Source organism: Gobius niger, assembly GCF_951799975.1.
Source record: "Gobius niger genome assembly, chromosome: 10".
In the NCBI taxonomy this organism is placed as follows: Eukaryota; Metazoa; Chordata; class Actinopteri; order Gobiiformes; family Gobiidae; genus Gobius; species Gobius niger.
Genome location: NC_136861.1, coordinates 25,605,399 through 25,629,705, shown reverse-complemented (window position 1 = coordinate 25,629,705; position 24,307 = coordinate 25,605,399). Strand labels below are relative to the sequence as shown.

The 24,307-nt window shown below is 41.1% G+C and overlaps 1 protein-coding gene and 1 long non-coding RNA gene across 2 annotated transcripts in view; one reads left to right on the top strand and one right to left on the bottom strand.

The window, feature by feature from the left end:
* Positions 1–24,307, bottom strand: part of LOC306968526 — a 266,351-nt gene that overhangs the window by 201,136 nt on the left and 40,908 nt on the right. The gene's annotated exons all lie outside the window — the stretch shown is intronic.
* cnn1b (calponin 1, basic, smooth muscle, b) lies at positions 12,943–24,238 on the top strand. The gene is made up of 7 exons (XM_079564913.1): positions 12,943–13,043; positions 20,075–20,196; positions 20,310–20,376; positions 21,300–21,437; positions 21,588–21,704; positions 22,484–22,630; positions 23,116–24,238. The coding sequence occupies exons 1-7, from the start codon at positions 12,984–12,986 to the stop codon at positions 23,359–23,361; spliced, it is 897 nt and encodes a 298-aa protein (XP_079421039.1). The 5' UTR covers positions 12,943–12,983; the 3' UTR covers positions 23,362–24,238.

Below are 24,307 nucleotides of genomic sequence, written 5' to 3'. Positions count from 1 at the left end.
TGTCCCCATCCGTCCACTTCCGCCCAGCTAACACCTTTCACTGCACAGCCACCCACAGTCTGGATCTATAGGGCTCCTGTCTGCGAGACCCGACGCGTGGCTAACTGTAGACAGAAGAACACCACAATGCCTCACCTGCTGTGGCCTCCTCCCCAAACAAAATGGCGCTGCCTATATCACCAGCCCTCTGGACTCTTTGTAAAGCGGGACTTCTTTTATTACCGGACTTACTATATGCATGTTTTAAGGGGGAAGCATGAAGCCGTGATCATTATCTCATCGGACCATGTTGCCTTTTCAGTATTCACTACTCCTCATCAAACGTTTGAGTTGTATTTTGAGTGATACAGCCTCCCAAATCTGGATTCACGCCACACTTCTCACTTTAACCGTGAATTTGTCTTGCGTTCTACCTCCTTCATTGACAAAGACTCATTAAGCCATTTGTTGTATCGTGGCCGTTCACCATCCTCGCAGTCGATGCCAACAAATGCAGAGAAAAAGTGGCAGCGCTCTAAGCACAAAGCGTTCTCGTACCCCCGTCTGTGCCGCTCCTGTTGCGCCAAATCTCACTGAAATGGAAAAACTGTTCCTACGCAGTATGGGGGCAAAGTTTGGAGAATGATTTCCGGTTCTCATAAAGTAAAAAAAAGAAAAAAAGGCAAAAATGTTTCCAAATAATTTTTCCTAAACCCCATGACAATGCGGATTTAAGTGCAATTGTCACAAGTCACACTGTGCAACTGGAATTGGGTGTTAGTAACTTTTAAACAGCAAGGCACAATGCATCAACTTGGTTTTAACATTGAAAAAACATTGGCATCTCTGTTTTTATCGACTATGAACTGTTGTACTTTTTGGTACAACTACTCAGTGTAATGTGTGTCAGGGAAAATTGGAGTTTTGTTAATTTCGCAGTCTACGAGAAATCTATTACTATACTATATTATACTATACTATACAATATTTATGTTTCAAATGTATGCGTCTATCTCAGCATAGCCTGCAGTATTTCACTCTGCTGACCTGTAGCTGACCAGAGATAAGTTGAGAATAGAATATAAGAATATTGAACTTAAGGTTTGAGGTCAAAAGACCATCTTCAGCATCAAACATTCAACACGAGGAATGTATATTTAAAAATCCCCCCCTAAATTCTCTGCTCTGCAAACGTTTCTCTGCACTTGAAGGCTAAGCAAACCCACTCTATGGTGCTGCTCTTATCAATAGCAACTCTTCTGGATAAAGCTCATGGTAGCCCACATTCTGTGTATAAATGTAAATCATCTATAGAGCATGGTATCTTTCTGTGACGCCTTAGTGAATAGTATCATCTTATGACGGCGTTATTCTGCTGCCTTCTCAGACTCTTGTTTTGCCCTGTATGCATGTACTTCTGTTCCCTTCTTTGCATGGTTGTGTATACACGTACCGTTCTGCATGTGGATACTCACTTCATTAGCACCAGCACTTTGCTGGGCTGATGTCTGTATTTTGTAGCCACCTACACTTTTCCCCCGACAGATACCAGATTTCAGAGAATCCTTCAGTCTTTTTACAGAGCTTGCATGTTTACTCTTTGCGCTGCAGCCTGTTCTGATCTAGAATGTGGGCGTTCACTGTGGATCTCGAAAGCACACTCCCTACGGAGCAGTACTACAGTATGTGAGCTTCTGTAATTCTGTCTGTCACCACTGAGGAGCGCTGCACGATCTGTGCCTTTTTACAAACGCTGGCGTGATGCAATTGATTTAAAAATAGCATGAAATATCCATATCTCCTGTCCAGTGTTTGTGTTCAGAGTTGTTTTTCCACTGGAGGGCTGCAGGATTATGTCAAACTGGCAGTGATTTAAGAGAGTATTCACTTCTCTTACTGCCCAAGACATAGTACTGTAAATAAAATAAAATGCAAAACTCAAAGTACCAGTGAATTAGTTGTGTAGCATGATCCCCTCCACTTCCATTCCACTTGTAAACACAAGTATCACATGTGGAGCTCGTGTTCAAAGCAAAGTAAACCGTTCTCAGTGGAGACTCTACATTCATGTACAGTTTTTATAGACTGCCTGCACAATGGCTAATCTGGCCAAATTGGAATCCAAAGCCGAAGACTGGAGTATCTCAAATGTGTGAACCTCGTGGCATTAAAATGAGCTTACTGCATCCAAAATCCTACTGTATTTTTGGAATCTGTAGATAGTTACACACAGGAAGGCCAATATATCACTTCTGTCTCCGTGGCCTGCTACTTTCAAAACTGTGAATAGTTGGTAATGAATCTGGAGGCTGCTCCGTACTGCGGCTCTCATGCACAACGACGAGACTCATGATTCTGTCACCACCAGGAGTTCTGGTACTGCAGGGTTTTTTACTCTATATACGTCAACTTCTATATTTGAACTGAATGAATGAACAGAATATATGCTTGAATGAATAGGCTGCTACTAGAAGCCACCTTGTGTTCTGTACCAGTATTTTGCATCTGGCCTTCACACCGAAGGCGCCTCTCCATGTTTGGCAAATACTAAGTATCAAAAAGATTTTCGGACTTGCAAGCACCGTGATTATTGTACGGTACATCAAAGTTTTTGATCTATTACAGCTGGTATTAATTAATGTAATACTATCAATCTGTATCCATGTTTTGCTTTCTCGGTGTAAACAATGTTGTCTTTCTGTGAGATAACTGTAAGATTGCAACAGTTCTGCGAATCAGTTTAATTGTGGCTTTTGTTTTTTTAATTTTAAAGCAATGCAATTTTTTGATTATTTTTGATCCGTACTTTATTTCCTTTGGAATTTTAATGTGAAACAGCCTACGATACTTCCAGACCCAGACGAATGGGCCGGAGTGAGATCTTCAATGACCACTGCTAATGATGTTATACGTAGTGCTGAAAACTGAGACTTACTTGAAAGTTTTGATCTTCAATAAAGTTGAAGATAATCAAGATGTTTGTATCACTGTGGATATTTGTCATCAGTCTGCATAAAACTTGGATTTCAAGTTACTCCTCCATGATCAAGTCCACTCTTACTATTCTGTAGATCATTATAGATATTGTAACGGTGCAGTACGGATATTGATCCACCAGGGGGAGCTCACAACAAATCGTTAGACTCTTCTAGAAGCTTACAGAGTTCTTGACTTTTGCTTGAGGCTGACCACAGGAAGTCAACAAATCCTTTGGACCCAGAGTTCAGTGAAATCAGGATTACCTGCTTCAAAGCTCTGGCCCGTTCTATGACATGTTTTCTTGAATGAGGAGGCTGCATTTATAATTGTCTGCCTGTCTAATTACCCAAGTGATCATTTAAAGTTTTACCTTCCATTCCAAACAACTTGGATAGTAGGCATTTCTCGAAGTAGCAGGCTCTGTTTTAAGAATGAAATAACCAAACAAGCAAAAAATATGTGTCCTAAATGTAGACATTGCCCAGACAAATATGCTAAGAAGCATATTTACATATGACGCATGGAAGAGGCACAGTTTTTGGAAGAAATCTCCAAACATTAATCTTGATCATTTTTTGGGCCTGGGGATTGGGCTCAGAAACCTGCCATATTCATCTTCAGGCAAAAAAAAAAAATCCTTTCAACTGGCCATCAACCTCACCTTTTTTTCTTTTTTTCTTAAAGGAATAGGCCACCGTTTTTACATACAAAGATATATTCTTACCTCACTTTAGTCGAGTTAATATATCCCCGTCTGGTCTTTGTCCGCGCGCTCTGTCACGCAAATGGAGCACATACGCAGCCTCTCCCACATGTCGCATAGCTCCGAAAAAGCTCACGATAGAAGCTACCAAGCTCTTCCACGTGTTCCCTATTTAAATAAAGTTACGTGAAGTGTTTTCATGCGAAGTATATTTACCCAGAAATGTAGCATGTCGATTTTATAAGCAAATAAAAAGGGGGACTATATTGTGAGGCGTAATGATACGAGGAGCACAGCTTCCGCGTAGTAACTCCTAAAGACTTCCCCCGCTCACTTCTGTCAATAACCTTTAGGAGTTACTGCGCGGACGTTTTACTCCTCGTATCTTTACGCCTCACAATATAGTCCCCCTTTTTATTTGCTTATAAAATCGACATGCTACATTTCTGGGTAAATATACTTCGCATGAAAACACTTCACGTAACTTTATTTAAATAGGGAACATGTGGAAGAGCTTGGTAGCTTCTATAGTGAGCTTTTTTGGAGCTATATGACATGTGGGAGAGGCTGCGTATGTGCCCGTTTGCGTGACAGAGCGCACGGACAAAGACCAGACGGGGATATATTAACACGTCTAAAGTGAGGTAAGAACATATCTTAGTATGTAAAAACGGTGGCCTATTCCTTTAATGTCTCCACTTTTCGACATCTTCATGAGGAAACGATTGTGTCTATAAATGTGTTCACGGAGAAGACGGAGACAAATGAAAGTTTGTGTCAGTTTTTGTTTCATGCGATAATATGCCCAGTAAACATAGTACATTTTGACAGTAGGAAAGAACAACATAGGGGAGACCGGGGTATTTGTCACACTTTTTTCTAGAGTTCACTGCTCATCCACAGAAAATCCCACAGGCATCAGACATGCATTAAATGAAAGCTTGAACCTTTAAAGAGGGGGTATTATGCTTTTTTCAATCACATAGCACCAGTCTATAGCACACTACAATGATGACGAAACCTTCTGTTGGTTTGTAAATGCCGTAAATTAAAATAACTGCCTTGTATAAAATTGCTCTCTCAAAATGGCTGTGTCTTGAAATAGGCCTCTGTCTCTTTAAGAACCTCTGAGCCTTTCCGACACACCCCCTCCACTCTGTCTGTGGCATCAGTGGGGAGGGGGGTTCTGCTGAGGAGCAGTGATTGGTTACTCGGCTGGTGATGAAAGCTCGGAGGCGTCTCCAGGAGGTGGGGGCGTTCCTAGGACTCAGGCAAACCTATCCCTAAAATGGCTGCCATCAGAGTTTTTACAGATTACTCAAAAATATGTGAATGTGCCAAAGCAACACTTCAGGCATGTTTTTAATGAGGGAATGACATAAAAGCATGATGTAAAGCTTGAAAAAGTCAATTTTGCATAATACCCCCCCTTTAACTTGAAGGAGACCTCGCTTCCTTTTATCATATTTCGAGAAATCGTGTGCCCCATGTGCGGGGCAAGTTGTCACAATGTTTAGGGCTGGTTGTCACAATTGTTTTTAATGGAGTTATGTTAACTTGAAATTGTATAAACCTTTGTAACTTTTTTGCTTTGTGAGCTAAAAGGACAAAATGTTTTAAAAGTCACAATGCAATGCCAGATGTGTTCAAGACATTCATTTAACTGTTGATTTTTCTGCAAACTGCTCTATAAGGTGTAAAGTGTACAAATACACTCAAATGACCCAAACATACATGAAAGCTAATTTTAAATTGAAGTGATCAGAAAAAAAAGCATTAGACAAAAGAAAAACAACTGTCCCACAATTTATACCCCATGTGACAAATAACCCCTCAGTTTTTGTGACAAATAACCCTGAGTGTCCACTTTACTCAAATCTCAAATCAAAGCTCTCTCTGTCTTTCAGATCAGCGTCTTTTGTTCATGGCACTGACAAAAGGAAAGTTCTCATTACAGAAATAACCCAAACATTACATTTTGGGAAAAGGCAGAAAAACAATTCAAATGTGTCCTCTCATCATGACTTCTGTCCAAATGAGAAAATGACTGTTAAGAGATGAAGAATGCCAATACACATATTATATATCGGTACCAGCACACAGCGCCCTCTAGTGTGGCTATAGAAATGAATGTGACAAACTGCCCCTTGTGACAAATGGCCCCGGTCTCCCCTAATCTATGGGTATGTTGTGGTGTCACTTGAACGTAACCCATTGAACCTATAAGGAAAAATGATATAGAATTGTCTGACTTGGGCGGTACACACATCTTGCAGTAGTTGCTGGCCATAACTGGTAGCATTAGTTTTAATTGATTTGTTTCAGCGCTGCTTCGTCATACTTCTGTCGAGCTACTGTAAATCTGACTTGTGACGGCGATAGTCAGCCAAATGCCCTTAAGCTCCTTTAGCTGAAACCATCTATCACTCATTTGCTGGCTGTAGTTTCCTCCACCTAATGTAGGCTATGTAAGTAATTCAACTGCATTACCAGAAAGATGTTTGAAGCACCGAATCGGAGGCGTGACTGAAATGGGGAAAGTGGGGGTATTTAAGATGGGGGGGATGAAGCTTGGGGGTGTACGGCAGCGGTGATTGAAACCATCTCCTCTCTGTGCACTAGCATGTGCACGCCGATCGGTCAAGGGGCTCGCTGTGAGTCCATGCCTGGAGAGCTTTACCAAACATGGTCACGTAGCTGAGGCGCAATCAGAATTTCCTATTGCTACCGGAGCCCACATTCGCAGTCTGGAGGATTTGCAAGCTTTGTTTCTCCCCGCTGCTCATAACTTCACTTTATCTCTGATTTCTCCTTAAGTGTAATGTGTTTATGGGGTATTGACATATCAACAAATGGGCCCATAAGTTCTAAACTGCTGCATAAACATAGCCTACATTATAAACATGATCATCTATAATCTTCAAAGCATACAAACAATATGTTATGCTTGTTGGAACTTTTGATGACAGCGACACATTCCAAATGAATAGAGATAAGGGCAGTAAAGGGGTAGGGGAGACCGGGGCTATTTGTCACACTTTTTTTTTCTGGAGTTCACTGCGCATTAACAGAGAACCCCACAGGAGTCAGAGCTGCAATAAATGAAAGCTTGAACCCTTGACTTGGGTTCAAGCTTTCATTTATCAAATTTCGATAAATAGTTATTAACCGCCATACACAACAAAATCGACAATGTGCCTCATATGTGGGGCAAGTTGTCACAATGTTTGTCATTAATGTTTTAAATGGAGTTTTTGATGTTAACTTGAAATTATGTAAAACTTTTGGCTTTTTGAGATAAAAGGACAAAATACGTTTTCAAACCGTCTCAATGCAATGTAGTCGCAATGTGTTCATTACACTCATTTGAACTAATTGTTTTGGTGTAAAATATACAAATTCCCTAAAACACATAGCTCTGTAAAAGCTAATGTTAAAACAAAGTCATCAGAAAAGACATATTGGACACAAAAGACAAATAATGTCCCACCATGTGATACCATGTGACAAATGACCCCTCAGTTTTTGTGACAAATAACCCCCGAGTGTCCACTTGGGAACGATGTAAACTAGCTAACAAACGGCTTTAGCGTGTTAGCTCGAAAACAGCTCAAATCAAAACTAACGTCTCTCTTTCAGATCAGTTTTTTGTTTATGGCACTGACAAAAGGAAAGCTCTTCATTCAAAAATGACCCAGACATTAAAGTTTGGGAAAAGGCATAAAAACAATTCAAATGTTTCTTCTCCTCGGGGCTTCAGTCCAAATGGGAAAATTATCATTGGAAGAGATGAAGAATACGAATACGCATATTATATATCAGTACCAGCGAACAGCGCCCTCTAGTGTGGCTATAAAAAACAATGAGACAATTACCCCGTATGACAAATAGCCCCAGTCTCCCCTAATTAACACTAAGCAACATCATATGACAGCCGCGGTGGGTTCAGCTGGGGGTAAAGGAGGTCATATATGAGAGATGGCTGAGCCCGGCCCTCGACAGACTTATAGGCCTTAGGTTCCAGCTGTTGAGCACCTGGGACAGAGCGGTTCTATGGGGACGATCGGGATAAAACACATCTGCACTTTGCCTATTCTTTCATCACTTGCAACCATACTGTGTGCTTCGGGTGACTTGTGTCATGTGAAAAGATGCAAAACTCAATTACTTTATACTCCACAATAAAACAATAAATGAATAATCTTTCCAAATTTAAGGCAAACACCTTGGCTATAAACATACGTCTGTCTACAAAACCACTTTGCCAACAGAATTGTCACCACCTATAGCTTAAAAAAGCAAGCTAAGTGCTGGTGATAATGGAGTGTGTTTTGCTGTGTTTCAGAGACGTATAATTGCATGGTTCCTACACAAATGTCAAGGTTGAAACGAGAGTGGTTAAAAGGTGTTAGCACAACGTTAAGTACGTGTCAACAAGCTGCTAATAGAAGTGGGAATTGTTGCTCCTCCACAAGCATTTTTTTTTTTTTCACAAAATGTGTCAGAAGTATGGCGGGATATGCAAGAGTATTTCTATGGTAATTATTTATTTAGATCATATTTTGGAGCAATCACGCATTTGGTCTCTGAAACCAATGTCTAGATTCCAGGACAACCTGAACAAGCTTGGATTTACAGGCAGGTTCTTCTGTCCCGCTGTCCGCTCAGGTTGGAGATCTGATGTCATCCAGTGAAGCTCCCCGAGATCCCGAGGCCTTCCTTCTACCATAAATAGGCAGACGCGGCGGACTGAGGAGGTAGGATGAAGCACAAATGGTTCAAGTGTTCTTTTACAGCGCATCTAATCTCTCTATGTCGTTTATTGACTTTATATCTGCCGGCTCCCTGTACCACCTCCTATTTGAGCTTCTCGTCAAGATCTTAAAGTAGTGCTCAAAAACTATACATGATTGCACCAATGAGGGATAAAACATTGTAATAGATGTAGTCATGAATTACAAGTGAAAATTCAAGAAGACCAAATGCTTAAGTATTTCTGTTTAATAGACTGTAAGCCTAGTTAGACCTGTTCACCACAACTGCCTCTAAAATCCTGCACTGTCACTGAAAAAGATGTTACTCTGGGTCCGAATTGCCGTCATGCACGAGCTTAATATAGAAGGTGCAGTTACGCTTATGACCTGAGGTGGCAGTAGTGAGTATAAAATGGCCAACTTGCATCTGGCCTCTTTAAGCTAAGCAATTTTTCTTCAATTTAGATACTCAGTGTCAGAGTGAAATGTTTTCATTTGCAAAGCGCACATTTCCTTGTTCTTGACTTTTACAAGAACAAGGTGGGTTTGATAACACGTTCTATTCCATGTGTCTCAAGTGATAATTAACCTGTCATTAAATCAATGTTTCAAAGACCAACACACAGTAAATGCAAAAGAAAAACAACTTATTCCGGAAAACAGAGCTTACAAAAGTCTCCAAGTGGTCCTTGAAAAAACAAACTTGGAACGGATTACAAAATCTTCTATTTGAGAATATATAGGCTACTGATTTGAATGAATTGAGGATACAACTTTCCATTCACTTCTTTAATGATCAAATTCTGCCAATCAATCTATTTGAACCAAAGCACCTGTGACAAGAAAAGGTATAAGGTACAAATGCTTAACCCTTTACTGAAGTAGGTCATTTTGATTCACTCGCCTGTAAAATGACGTCTCCAAATTAAAACCATTGCTGTTAATGTCCCTTATGGAATTTACATAATACTCTTGCATGTGAGTCTCTAGTTGTAGCCACAACAATCAGTATGACTATCAGTGTCACTATTGGCAAGTTATCAACTACAGTACTGAATAAAATAATAATTGTCTTTATTGTCACCTAAATTTTTTAATGAAAATAAAAGTCCACAGCTGCAATAGATAGGTGGAACCACAACACACTCTGACAAACAGGTCAACAATATATGTAAAAAATAACATTGTACATCAATTTTTACATGGATATGTCCATGCGTTTTATCGGGGGACCTTTGTCTTACCCAAATCTATCATTTTGACTAGTAGCATGTCGGGCAATGTGACTGTGGTGCGTATAGGAATGCATTTAATGGTGCATGTCCCGTCGGCGGGACGTAGCTTTTTTAAAGGGTTTTTAACTGACTTCTGTACTGGCAAACTATACTGGCATTGCCTGTAGACATTAGCATTAATAGAAACCTATACAAAGACATCAACCGACTTGACCTGTAAAAATGTCTATTATGTTGTTAAAATCTTAAGAAGGTTCTTCAGTAAATCTTCTCCTTTATAGCCCCTCCCTCCACAATAAAACATGTGCAGCGCTCCCTCTGAGTCTGTAACAACAGTGGATCCAGTCTGGCACATTCCTCTCCACAGCTGATAACTTTGACACATTTACTGTCTTGAGCTGCTTTAATCATGCTATGCCATCCACTCAGTAAAGGTTAGCCCAAGTAGCATTATTAGCAAATCAGCCTGAAACGGCAGCCAGCGTAAACAGTGACACAGGCAGCACTGTGCACACCACAATTCACTCTGCGTTATTTTTAGTGTGAGGGATTTCTCTCTCGTAGAACATCACCCCGATCCATCCGACTCATGACCAAATAAAGAGAGCACATTCCCGGTCCGACTGTGTGCTCCTCAGCAATGTTTAGAAGACCCTGAGCGGCTGGGTGACACTTTGTGCTGGAGACGTCTGCGCTCTCAATATATGAACTCACTTGCTTGTGGTATTTTAGAGCAAAGCCCAGGAGAAACGATCTCATGTCTGAATGCTTAGAATGATTAAAAGACAAACAGTTTCTAGGGCTGGGGCGATATGCTTTAGTCACGATACAATACATGATAAATTAGAAATCGGGTCAATACAATTCATATTGCAACACAATAAGTTTACACTAAATCTATTTGTTTTAAACGTACAAGTCAGTTTTCAAAAGTTATAAACCAATTGCCAAATGTTAATCTGACATTTGAATGAAGAGCTAACATAGATGTGACCATTTACCTACGTTAGGCCACTGCTAACGGTTTAAAATCAAACTCCAGTCTCTTACCAGTTTGGAAGATGGAAAAATGTCGAGCACAGAGAGAGAGTGGAACCAGCACGTGAAAGAAAAACCATCACATTCTCTACAAAAACATATTAGATAATTAGAAGATGGTGAGAATTCGCTCACTTATCAAATGATTGTATCTTCCTGAGTAAGTACAGTCTCTGGTTGCACTTCCTCAGGATCTCTTATTGATTATGAGCCTTCTTATTGGACATGAGCACATAGATGTGACATTATATAAAGAGTTAGAATTTTCCAAATCCATTTGGAATACAGACCTCTCCTTACCTATTTACTTTTCATTAAAAATACTCTTCAAAAAAGTTATTTCAAAAGTAAGAAACTTTTATGTTTTGATCTCTCTGAAAACAGTCAGCACACCCCAATTGTGTTGCTGTAGGTTCTCTTAAGTCCTATTGCTCACATGCACAGAACGTGTTTGTAGGGATAGCCTGAAAAGGACTTTACTCTGAGTCTGGCTTCAACTCTAATCATCCAAAGTCAGCGGGTGAACCAGTTCATGAAAAATTGCCCTCAGAGTATGTCGTCTGTATGTCTTTCTCAGCCTAACTACTACACCGAGTGTAGACTTTCCAAAGCTCAGAGTTACAAGGCCATCAGGGACTCCTAGGATAATGAAGAGGAATGAATGATTGAGTAAATGTCAGACATGAAATTTAAAGAACACTGACCCTTAAGTGAATATGACAAACAGCAGTAAGAGCTCAGAGAAAACACTCTTTCCACAGTGTCTCAGTCTGAACTCTCATGGCGTTTGTTTACATTACTCACTCACGAGATTTACAGAGCTACAAAAGTTAAATAATGACTTTTCCAACTTGTGAATATTTAGTCACCAACGGAAACATCTGTTTCTTTAAAACAGATGTTTTATACAATATGTAATCATTGTTTTAACACTCAAAATCAGGCGTCAGCATTAGTATTACTTTACATTCCAACATTTTTCATATCACCTCTACATTTACATTCTTTACATTAAATGATTATTTATGGTTTGAGTGATTATTTTTACGTGGTTGTCACTGTTTATAACCCAAACTTTAAAATCATCAAATGTTTCAGTGTATCTGGCGCATGTTACTGCTGAAGAGGTGATCTCTTTCTCCAGTTTGATTGTAGAGTGAGGTTCTGCTCGGTGAAGGTCTCGACTGGAGACCATCTCACTAATTATTCTCATCTGCAAATGGACCACAGCCGTCTGCACTGTTGCCAGGAAACGGCCTGTGTCCGGCCATGTGACACACGTGTCCGTTTATTGTGCTCATGACCACCTCAGTCTATCTCTGTATAACACATTCATTCATGGGCTTGTCCAGAACCTTTTGTTACGTCTGCGTATAGGCATAAAAACACCTGTGTGTGTGTGTGTGGTGTGACGCATGTTGTGTCCCCAGTGACTCTGTTGCATTCTTGTACAGGTCACAGACAGAGCGCTCGGATGGAGCACTGGAGTAAAACTGGAGAACTACCTCATCAGCCTAGTGTGACGTCACAGTGGTTACCCTGCGACTGTTCTGAAGAGGCACAATTTGAACTATTTGAACCATTTTAGGTTAAAATCTCTTAGTTTTTAATAGGATACTGTATAAAGGCTACATTTTCTGTAATCAATATGACACAGGAAAGGTTACGGCATCACTACAATTTAAATCAAATATGCACATAATCCTAATCAGTACAATTGATCTTTAAAATCCTAACCAAACATGGCCTATATGTAAGAATAATATTTGAAATTGGAAGGACTGCTATTGAAAATGTTTTGACCAACACATCAGTCAATTTCAGCCTACAGCCTTCACATTGGCTAACCCACCTTTGTTTTTTCTAATAATGCTTTGTTGTTGTTTTTTTGCTGAATAAACTGACTAGCATCAGACCTGTTGCCTATCTCGTGGGAACCTTTGTGAAGACAGTGACGGGCTCGTGATTGTGACATAACTCCGTTGCATCCAGCTCCCTCAGAGCATCCTTTTCTCGCCCGAAGGTGGAAAAAGTGACACCGATTAGCCTCGATGCCGCAGCGGTGACATCACTCCCCGATGAGGACGCTGCGCCCTGATTGGACCGCGGCCTCGGCCAATCACAGTCCACACGCGCTGGAAGAGTTTAAAACACTTTCGGAAAGTGTCGGAAAGTGAGACACACGGGGGACAGTTCGGGACTTTAAATCGCATTTGTCTGTGTTTGGGTTTTTTTCTTGGACTGACATCTGCCGTTTTCGAAACCCCATCCGTTCGTACTGTAGAGGACAGCAGCATGTCGACACACTTCAGGAGCGGCCCATCCTTCGGACTGTCCGCCGAGGTCAAGAGTAAGGTACGGAGAGACACGAGCTCAACACACTCACTGAGGAAAGTATTAGATCAGACTAAACCTGATGCTAAAGCAATGAACCAAAACATTGAGAAAACAGCTGGAATAAGGGTATAGTGATGTAAAAGTGGGAGAAATAGCTCATAGTAAAGAAAAAAAAATGAAATAAAAGTAAAAATCAATATCTAAACTAAATGAGTGGCCTCTTGATAAACTAATATTGTATAGCGACAGCTTGACCAGGCTAATAGTGATCCTATCAATGAAACATAAAACATACTGGCTACTAAGCATGTAACAACATAACCATGGTGTTCAGGTGAGCCTAAAACACACAGGTTCTATTATATCTTTACCAAAAGAAATGGCAGTGGAAAATCATAGTAGTAAGAAACATTCTTGGGACTATGAGGCGATGTAAGTCAATGATTCAATATGTGGGGCTGCCACAGATGTGCGCACTCATCCTACATGTAATATAGTATACCAAGAATCTATCTGGAATGCTTTTCCTATAGGGCCCCAAGTGATAGGCCTGTAAAGTACTGTATAAGAGCTTTATCTGTGGGAGTAGCTTTTTCTCAGGCTCAGACCCGTCTTGTATTGGGTTTATGAGCTGCTGTATCCATCCATATAGGGTATTATTGTGACCAAACTAATTTGACGATGTATGTTGTGTTAATTGGTGGCAGAGGCCTTTTCCACTCAGGTGTGACTGTGATACCGCAGCGCTGGGATTATCCACCTCATCATCATGTTCTGGTGTCTTCTCTGAATAGTGCCATCACTCAGCCCTGCTTTAATCGCACACTGCACGCACTTCAATACACACACGCTCCTGTCATTGGGCCTATTTAGCTCTCACCGGGGTCTCTTAGTCACCCTCTCTCTGGCTCAGGCCCGGCCGTTATTGTGCATCAGTCGATTATGTAAACACAGGAGAGGTGAAAATACGCAGTGGTTCCCAGGGTATTGACTCATTTCCAAGCAGAGCGGGGCTGCCTCGAAATCAGGAGTTGGCTTCAGCATACGACGACATTCCTTTTATTGCCACTTGTAAACTATGTTGTGTGTTGCCTCTGTTGATATGGACTTGGATATTGTCATTGATTTCACCGTACCTGTCCAGAAAACTGTTCGCTGCCTCAGGTCAGGTTCAACAGATTTATTTGGTTTTATGTAGCCAACCAACTCACAGTTTTTTCTACTTGAGAAAAACCCCACTGGAAGTTACAATATTGTAGAAGTACAAAAAGTCGCGGTGTAATTACTGAATACAAGCTCCATTTTGACATACACAACAAATTAACAGAATATAAATATACAGAACTGTCAAACTAATACAAGAATCCGATGTATTTAAGGGTTAGCAGGTTTTAGACATGATAAAACCCCCTGATATTGCAACCATTCAACTTGTATTTCCAGTGCACTTGTGATTACTTATCCCCTATTATTTATTGTAGAGCCATAATTCTAACATGTAGCGGAGCATCACTGACAGGACATTCCAGCCATGTGACTTCAGAGAGCTGCAGGACGCATCAGAGCACTGTCAGGTACATCAGCACAATCCTCTGGCCTTTTAAGGACGCGGCCGGCCTCCGCTCGCTCCGGGTCCCTATCCAAACAGTTTACATGGACGTCAGGGAGGACAAAACACTGGGCTGACACACACCAGGCAGAGGGGACGCAACCAGGACAACCGCCAGCTGTGCCAGCGCCTCACTCGGACACGCTCACACCGGTACAGCCTCCTATATAGGGGGGTTTAAGACAACAGGTCGACCTATTGTGCTTCAGCTTATGTGTGAAATGTGACGAATGTCCTCAACATTTCACATATGCTTCAGAACAAGGCAATATGATTTACAGCGGTCCAATAACACACTGAGCAGATATTCATTTAAATGCACAATAGTAATCCACGTGACATGGCGGCACTGATTCCTGCATCACAAGTCCAAGGTCCTTTGTTTGAGCCACAGTTTCGATATCGTCCCCTACTCCCTCGGAGGCTCTGATTTCCCCTGCTACTAAGAACATGGCGCTATTTGGGGTTTTCCTGATAAAAAAAAAGTAAAGGCTCCTCATATTAATGAAAGTGGATATGATTAGATTAGTGATTGAAGTCTGTTCTGCAAAAAATATTCTTGAAATATTTTACACTTAAAGGGGCTACATGCAAATTAGCCATTATAGCCATTATACTCACTACTGCCACCTCAGGTCATATGTGTAACTGCACCTTATATATTAAAGAGGGGGTCTTATTGGGCGGCACGGTAGCGCAGCGGTTAGTGCTCTCGCTTCACAGCTAGAAGGTCCGGGTTCGATTCCCACCTGGACGGGCCTTTCTGTGTGGAGTTTGCATGTTCTCCCCGTGTCTGCGTAGGTTTCCTCCGGGCACTCCGGTTTCCCCTAGCACTAAAAACATGCACAATAGGCCAGGATGAATGATGTGTGTGAGTGAATGTATGGTGATGGTCAGAGGGTCCGTTGGCGCAGACGTGTGTAGTCGCGAAAGCGCCTCTGACAGTCTCCCCCAGGGGAAACTGAAGCTACAAACGTAGTTTGCCACCACCGAGTGTGGAGTGAATGTACAATTGTCTCATGTAAAGCGCTTTGTGACTATATGTCTGTGAAAGGCGCTATATAAATAAAGATCTTCTTCTTCTTCTTATCCTTTTTTCAATCACATAGCACCAGCATCACTCTACAATGATGACCAAACCTTCTGTTGGTCTGTAAATGCAGTAAATTAGAAAAACTGCCTTGTATAAAATTGCTCTCTCAAAATGGCTGTAGTGAATGTCTTGAAATAGGCCTCTGTCTCTTTAAGAACCTCTGAGCCTTTCAGACACGCCCCCTCCACACACTGTCTGTGGCATCAGTGGGGAGGGGTTCTGCTGAGGAGCAGTGGTTGGTTACTCGGCTGGTGACGAAAGCTCGGAGGCGTCTCCAGGAGGTGGGGGCGTTCCTAGGAGGACTCAGGCAAACCTATCCCTAAAATGGCTGCCATCAGAGTTTTTACAGATTACTCAAAAATATGTGAATGTGCCAAGGCAACATTTCAGGCATGTTTTTAATGAGGGAATGACATAATAACATGATGTAAAGATGATGTAAATGAAAAAGTCGATTTTGCATAATACCCCCCCTTTAAAGGAATAGGCCACCGTTCTTACATACCAAGATATGTTCTTACCTAACCTTAGCCGAGTTAATATATACCCGTCTGGTCTTTGTCCGTGCGCTCTGTCACGCAAACGGAGCACATACGCAGCCTCTCCCACATGTCATATAGCCCCAAAAAAGCTCATGATAGAAGCTACCAAGCTCTTCCACGTGTTCCCTATTTAAATAAAGTTACGTGAAGTGTTTTCATGTGAAGTATAGCTATTTACACAGAAATCTAACATGTCGATTTTATAAGCAGATAAAAAGGGGTACTATATTGTGAGGCGTAATGATACGAGGAGTAAAACGTCCGCGCAGTAACTCCTAAAGACTTTCCCGCTCACTTCCGTCAATAGAAGCTGCGTGACTTGTAGAGAGCCTTTTACAACAAGCAGAAAATATATTTTCGGAAAGTGCTGCGCATTCCTACCTCATGGTCGAGGTCCTGAGTCCTGTGTCGTCGTCCGGGGTGAGTTGGAAATCTGTGAAACATTACTACACTATATACTTTCTGCTTGTTATCACAGCCCGGCACGATGCACGTAAAAGGCATTGTTCACAAGTTATCGACGCTTCTTCAACTGTTCTCTGCTAGCTCTCTACAAGTCACGCAGCTTCTGTTGACGGAAGTGAGCGGGGGAAGTCTTTAGGAGTTACTGCGCGGACGTTTTACTCCTCGTATCATTACGCCTCACAATATAGTACCCCTTTTTATTTGCTTATAAAATCGACATGTTACATTTCTGTGTAAATATACTTCACATGAAAACACTTCACGTAACTTTATTTAAATAGGGCACACGTGGAAGAGCTTGGTAGCTTCTATCGTGAGCTTTTTTGGAGCTATGTGACATGTGGGAGAGGCTGCGTATGTGCTCCGTTTACGTGACAGAGCGCACGGACAAAGACCAGACGGGGATATATTAACCCGGCTAAGGTTAGGTAAGAACATATCTTGGTATGTAAAAACGGTGGCCTATTCCTTTAAGCTCGTGCATGTCGGCAATTCAGACACGAAGTAACACCGTTTTGAGTGACAGTGCAAGATTTGAGAGGCAGTTGTGAATATGTCTGGGCTCATTCTACACATTAGGACATGGCTGGAACATGTAGGGGGAGGTAAATACTTGATTTTAACATTTTTAAACTCCGTGTAGTCCCTTTAAATCAATCAAGATGTTCTTGTTTCAAGTTAATTAAGATTTGTTTATCTAATTTTTTGTGCGAAAAGATATTGTTTTCTAAATTTCGGTATGAAATAAACTTGCCTCGTTGAAAGATTTCTTGAAATTTGTTATTGAAATCAAGGACAACTTCAAGAAAATGTGACTTATTACAGTGTAATATACTGTATACTCAGGTACCAAGTTTCTCCACACTTTCATTAATGACGTGCACGGCTTTTGGTCCGGGTCAGTGAGTGTCCTTACGATGTGTCCCCTGTTATGGGGGTAGAGGGCTCGTCCTGTAGCTGGCAGGTTGGTTTGAATTAGGGTTGTCGGGGGCAGGATCTGACTGGTGCATGTTGCCATTGTGTCCTTGGGCAAGACACTTTTCCTGCCGCCTGTCAGAATGGAATGTGTGAGTTGGTGGTTGGAGGGCTCGATTACGTTTGCATTTAGCAAATCAGAGCACGTTATTTAATTTGATAGTAAAATGTTATTTGAAAAGAAAATATCCCATCTCTGTGAGGTCTTTTATACAGTTGTGTTCAAAACATACCCTGGCAGAGTTTAAGAATATGAAAGATAACACATAAAAAGTTGTTTTTTTCACTCATAGTTAGTGGTTGTGTGAAGCCATTGATGGTAAAACAACTGAGTTTGCTTTTTTAAAATCCTAATAAAGAAATACCAAAATGACCCTGATCAAAACTTTACATACTGTGTATTGCCCCCTTTAACATCAGTGACAGCTTGGAGTCTTTTGTGGTAGTTGTGGTGAAGGGTCTGTATATAATCTAATGGCAAAGCGGCCCATTCTTCTTGATAAAACGCCTCCAGTTCCTGTAAGTTCCTGGGTTGTCTTGCATGAACTGAGCTCTCCCCACAGTGGTTCAATGATATTGAGATGGCCATTATAACGGGACCTTCACTTTATTCTGCTGGAGCCAGTGGCATCAGTGAAACACCTCCATATTTTACAGTAGGTATGGTGCACTTTCTTCACTTTCTGCCAGGGTATGTAAACCTTTGAGCACAACTGTATTATCTATAAAACCATCTACCGTAACCCCTGTTTGGACCTCTATGAACATGTTCTGATAGTCATAAGATGGGATTCTTTGAGTGTTTGGTGTCGCAGCAAAGACCTTACATCCAATGTTTTTGTTCTTCTACACAAGGTAATCCTGAAGGGGAAAAAAAGCATCTTACAGTTAAGCGGTTTTCGATTTCTAAATGTAAATTTGTCGCCGCTGGCCTTTCTTTATCAGCCCCAAATCTGCCTGAATCGTCACTGTATAAGGGCAGGTTCTGAGCAAACCCAGAAGAAAGAGAGAGAGGGGGAAACATGAGTGAGCCCAATGAGTGGAGCAAGCCAGGCGGGACAAGGCGCTCTGAGAGCGGGTGGAGGTGGAGGGGGGGTGATGGTGGTGGTTTGGGAAAGCTTTTTCTCCCTAGTTTGGTGTGATGGAGTGAAAGCTACGCTAACCCCGGAGCTGCTGCTTTTGAAATGCGTGCTTTTATTGGCCGCAGATCCCAGACTGAGAAGAATTATCTGCAAAACATTCAGGAATTGGCCATGTGTGGGGGCGTGGGAGGGTAAGGGGGTTAGGAAGTGGTCTGGAGTGTTCTGTCACCATAATATAACAGGTTTTACCAGGTTTTACCAAGGTGCTGGGATTTTTTTTTAAATCTCCTTGTAAATTACATATTCTATATAGACTGTGTAAATTGCATTTTATGCCTGACTATAAGAGGGGAAAAGGTTCGACCATGCAATAAAGTTGGTGATATTTGTGTTGTGTGGACTGGGAATCTCTAAGTGCAGGGAAATATACAAACCCATAAGGTGTTCGGCATTTCCACATGAGCGGGATGAGTCGAAATATAAATGCATTTTACAGATTGAACACAATCTGCAAACATTACAAGGTAATGCTTATCCAAAGTCTTTCTCCTCAGAGTTTTAGATGAGTGTACTGCACCTTAGTCCCATAGTTATTTGTATCTCTCTGATGCAGACTTGATTAAGTAAAAGTAGCTCAAAGGGGGGGTAAAGGGTTTGAGGATTCTGCTGCATTGTTCCCTTTCTTTATGGCATAGAATAATTGAGACGACGACCGGCTGGCATGTGTTGTGTCCACAGGCCTTTTTCATTTCGTTTGTTATTTTTGCACCCCACATCCCTGGCATTTTATTAGCCTGTATAGTCCTCTGCGCCATACTGTAAGATTGTCTTCCCTTATAAGAAAAGAGGGAGTTATTTTAGTAACAAAATCCCTCATATGAAGCAGGACATTGCTGAAGGCGAGCCGTGTCAGTGTGGACTTGTAGTGCTGGGCTAGTTTGAGTGCGATGAAAGCTTTTATTTGTTTTGTTCTCGTTGACGTCATCATATGAGAAGGGAAATGGTTTTCTTATCTTGAAAATAACAATGTATGCAATATTGTATTCTGATTAAACCCTCTACATATTTCCGTCTTTTTACCCCAATGGACATTTAGCAGGCCCCTAGGTGGAGGTATTTCCTGTCAAATTTTTCTCCAACTTGTAGTTCACCAAATTCTTTCTTTAAACATCCATTACATTTGGTTACCTATCAGCTACTTATAGTATTAAGACGAAACTACTGTCATGATTGGATTCCCCTGGATTCATATAATCTCTTATCTCTTTGTTTATGATTTTCAGTTGGCGGGAAAGTATGACCCCCTTAAAGAGGAAGAGCTTCGGTTGTGGATAGAAGATGTGACTGGAAAGAGGATCGGGGACAACTTTATGGACAGCCTCAAAGACGGAGTGATACTGTGCGAGTAAGTGACCTGTCGACATTATAGTATTATGACTTATTTCACTGTAAATGTTTTCACTGCCTCTTAAAACGTGCTTAACTTGACGAGCCTCTCTATCGGCCTCCTTTTTGTAGGCTCATAAATGCCCTCCAGCCTGGCTCTGTGAGAAAGATCAACAACTCCAATCAAAACTGGCACCAGGTAGGAGAAGGTCATCTCAAGTGACTGGGCTATTCTCACTTGTGCTGACACTGATATATTTATTCATGCACTTTAAGTGGCTCACTATTCAAAGGACGGCCATTTTACCACCACATTTATGGGCCTTTTACAAGACAGAAAACATAAACAAGGATTTTAATAGCAAAACTTAAAAGGCTGGTGAGAATTCTCACTGGACTAGTTCTTGAAGAACGCATTAAAAGCCTATTTCTGGGGTTACTCAAGAGGTTTAGCCAGAAAACTGGTAATGAGGCAATTTATTTTTTCAAGCAAAACAAAAAACACAAGTTAGTTTAGTTATTTACATTAGTGATGACAAAGGGAACATTTCCAGTTTTAAACTTTCAACTGTGGTGCATTTTTCATGTAATAAAAGGAGAAAGGAATGTTCCTTTTCTTGCACTTTCTGATGCTTATTCACATAGTCTGATCAAGTAGATGCTTCTTGCAAATCACTGTCCTTGGAGCCCAAAGTTCTGTACAGTCTAAAGAACACCATTGATGCTAACATGAGGCGCAATAACTCTGATGGAGCACTGGGGAAATGAGAAGCAATTTATAACCAAAAGACCAGAAACGGTAACCACAAGCTTTGACGTTTGAAGTGATAGCAATTTGAGCACTGAAGTGATGCGTCTCTGGAGGAGGAGGTTATCCCCATGTAGGCGGGTGTAAATAAAGACAGCCACAGTTTCATGTGTGTGACTGATAAAGGAAAAGATCATAATAGTACGAATATAAGGACGAATGTCTAACACAAAGGAGTCTGTTAAATAATATAGTCTTTGTTGATTTAACAGTGACATATTTAGCACAGAACGACAAGTATCCCAGACTATACTGTACTCCTATCACAGTAACTCTTAAGCATTCTAATTTGATTTTCCTTCTTTCATGTCCAGCTGGAGAACATTGGGAATTTTGTGCGCGCCATCACAGAGTACGGCCTGAGGCCACATGACATCTTCGAGGCCAACGACTTGTTTGAGAACGTCGCCCACACGCAGGTCCAGTGCGCACTCATCGCCCTGGCTGGGATGGTGAGCCCCTTCACTCCTGCACTAACACCAAGCGCTTACTGTCACATTCTTGGGTCTCATCTCTGTAATCCTGTGAAAGCCTAACAGAAACAATATGGTTATTAAACTGCTATTTTTCCCCTTTTGTAACTTGCCAATTGTCTGCTCTAGGCCAAGTCCAAAGGTTTCCACTCCAAGTATGACATAGGAGTAAAGTACGCGGAGAAGCAACAGCGGCGATTCGCTCCGGAGAAGCTCAGAGAGGGACGCAACGTCATCGGCCTGCAGGTCAGACAACTACAACTGTGACAGCTACTGACTACGACATTAACTAACCTCACTAACTCAACCTTTTTCACTCACTGACCCCTATTTTACCTACCTATACATTGGCGAGCCCTGCGCCTTTCTCCAACCTGAATTTTCAACCAAATATTTAACTGAAATTACAGCCATGTGCATATTTTCAATACTTGACCAAACGTTTTTAACTTAGAACTAAACTTTGAACTAAAAGTTGCCACCTGAACCAAGCACATTTTCTCCAAAAAAGTGTCAAAAGAGCAACAAGAAACGAGACAAAAAGGAGAATGAAAAAGAAAAAAAAAACACATAAAAAAGCGGGGGGGAAATGACAAAAAAGCGATGGATAAAGTGGCAAAATGTGACACAAATGCAACAAAAAAAACGATGGAACATGTGACAAAAAAGCCCCAAAAATTTGATGAAAAAAAAAAAGTAAAAAGGTGACAACAACACAGCAAGGGAAAAGATCTGTTTAGATCAGATGGTCCTAGCTTTCAAATGAGACGTTTCACTGGCCTGTTACTCTCAGTCTAGAAACCTTTAAATTTGGGTAAAGCTGAACTGGAGAAAATGCTCTTGGTTAAGGCGGGGGTTAAACAATGATCAATATGAAATAAATGAAAAAACACTCTTCATTCAAGTTGAACTGAAGCAGAAGTGGTAGAGTTTTGCTGATTATAGTTGCAGTTATTGATTGTATCTGAGACACCACTGTAAAGCTGTCATCTGTGCAAATATGAATAGTTTATGCTTTATTTCAGATGGGCACCAACAAGCTAGCCAGTCAAAAGGGCATGACCTCCTACGGCACACGCCGCCATCTTTACGACGCAAAGATCGCCATGGAGGCGCCTCTAGACCAGTCCACCATCAGCCTACAGATGGGCACCAACAAGGGAGCCAGCCAGGTTTGTAGATTATCAAATATATATAAAAGTAATAAATAACATTATGTTTTCATTCACATAAAGTTGGTTAAGCAGTTTGTTATGATGAAATAGAAATGAATTACTCAGGAAAACTTTTACACATTATCCAAGACTTTGCTACAAGGAACAAATGTTAGTACATTCTAGAATTTAGCTTTTAGTAAGTGTGTCTGTATTGTAACAGATCATTGGTACATCACAATCCAAAACTAAATTGTGATTCTAATGGCATGTCAATCCAATTTGTTATAATGTAAACGACTGCTTCTGTGATTCAATATTTTGGTGGCAGGAGAGGCAGCCGCATCTCACACTCTCTCTAGTGGATTACGAGATGCTGTGGACAGATTTTTGAAACAAATACCACATAACAACACTGATTTCACATAAAGATCACCTCATAAAAGTAGGCGTACACTTGTAGGAATACATTTATGAAGTGGCAAATCCTTTTGGTCTCGTAGGCTGGCATGACGGCCCCAGGAACCCGGCGGCACATCTTTGACAAGAAGCTGGAGCTGGAGAACTGTGACACTTCCACCATCTCGCTGCAGATGGGCACCAACAAAGTGGCCTCACAGCAGGGAATGAGCACCTACGGCCTGCCTCGCCAAGTTTACGACAACAAGTACTGCACCAATCCAACTGAATACTACTACGACAACGGCGACGGGGTGGAGTTCGACGGCTACAATCAGTACTCTGACTGAAGACCCCCACATTTCTACCCCGTCTCGCAATCCTGCTTTAAACAACAGCCCAACACCAGTGTCACGGAGACTCTTATTTATCAACCATTGGATCATTGTTGCCTCCACTCCCTTCAGTTTCTTCCTCAAACATATTTTTACTTCTCGGAACGTAGTGTTTGTCTTTCCATGGGTAAAATGAAATGATGTTTACACTGATTATAAATTTGGCCAACTCCTCTATTTGTGGAAAAATGCCTTTGAAGATTTGCATTTCAGCCAAAGCCAATGTTATTGAAACAGATGTTTTTTTGTTTTTTTTTATCTTTCTATTTATACATGTTCAACTGCTTTCTATTTTCCTGTAGGAATTAAATTTTTCGACATCTTTAAATTTGTTTATTGGGGAGTTTTTGGTGCTAATGAAGTTGGAGCGATACAGAACCTCTCGCCAAATTGTTTTGCCTACACTGGCTTACTCAGAGGGCCAATTTAATTAGTTTTCATTGTTTTATTTTTTATCTTTTTTAAGGGATATGTGTCAGAGAAGAGGGAGATGTGATTCTTTTGAAGTCTTTTAGTTGTACGTTTTAGCTTTTCATGCAGTTGCTACCTAGCTTCTCCACCTGTGTGCCATTAACAGCAAAGATGGAGGAACGCGGGTGACCGGGACAGGGCAGTCACCTCAGTGGTTTTCTCTTCATGCTGTTAACCCACCGAACTTCGTGAATGTATTTTTAGGGTTGAAGCACCACATGGTGTTAATTCTCCACCAAATACTGTAATCTTGGAGTTGAAACAAATCAGTGTCCAATAGCTCTAACTAAATATGAGTGGTCTTTGTGTGCCATCTAGTGTTGTAAAGTGATTCTTACCCTTTTTGAATTTGTGTTTTCTTTCTCCAACTCAATAACATAATTTCAAACTGAAATTAAAACATTCCCTTTCTGTCACTTTTATAATGATT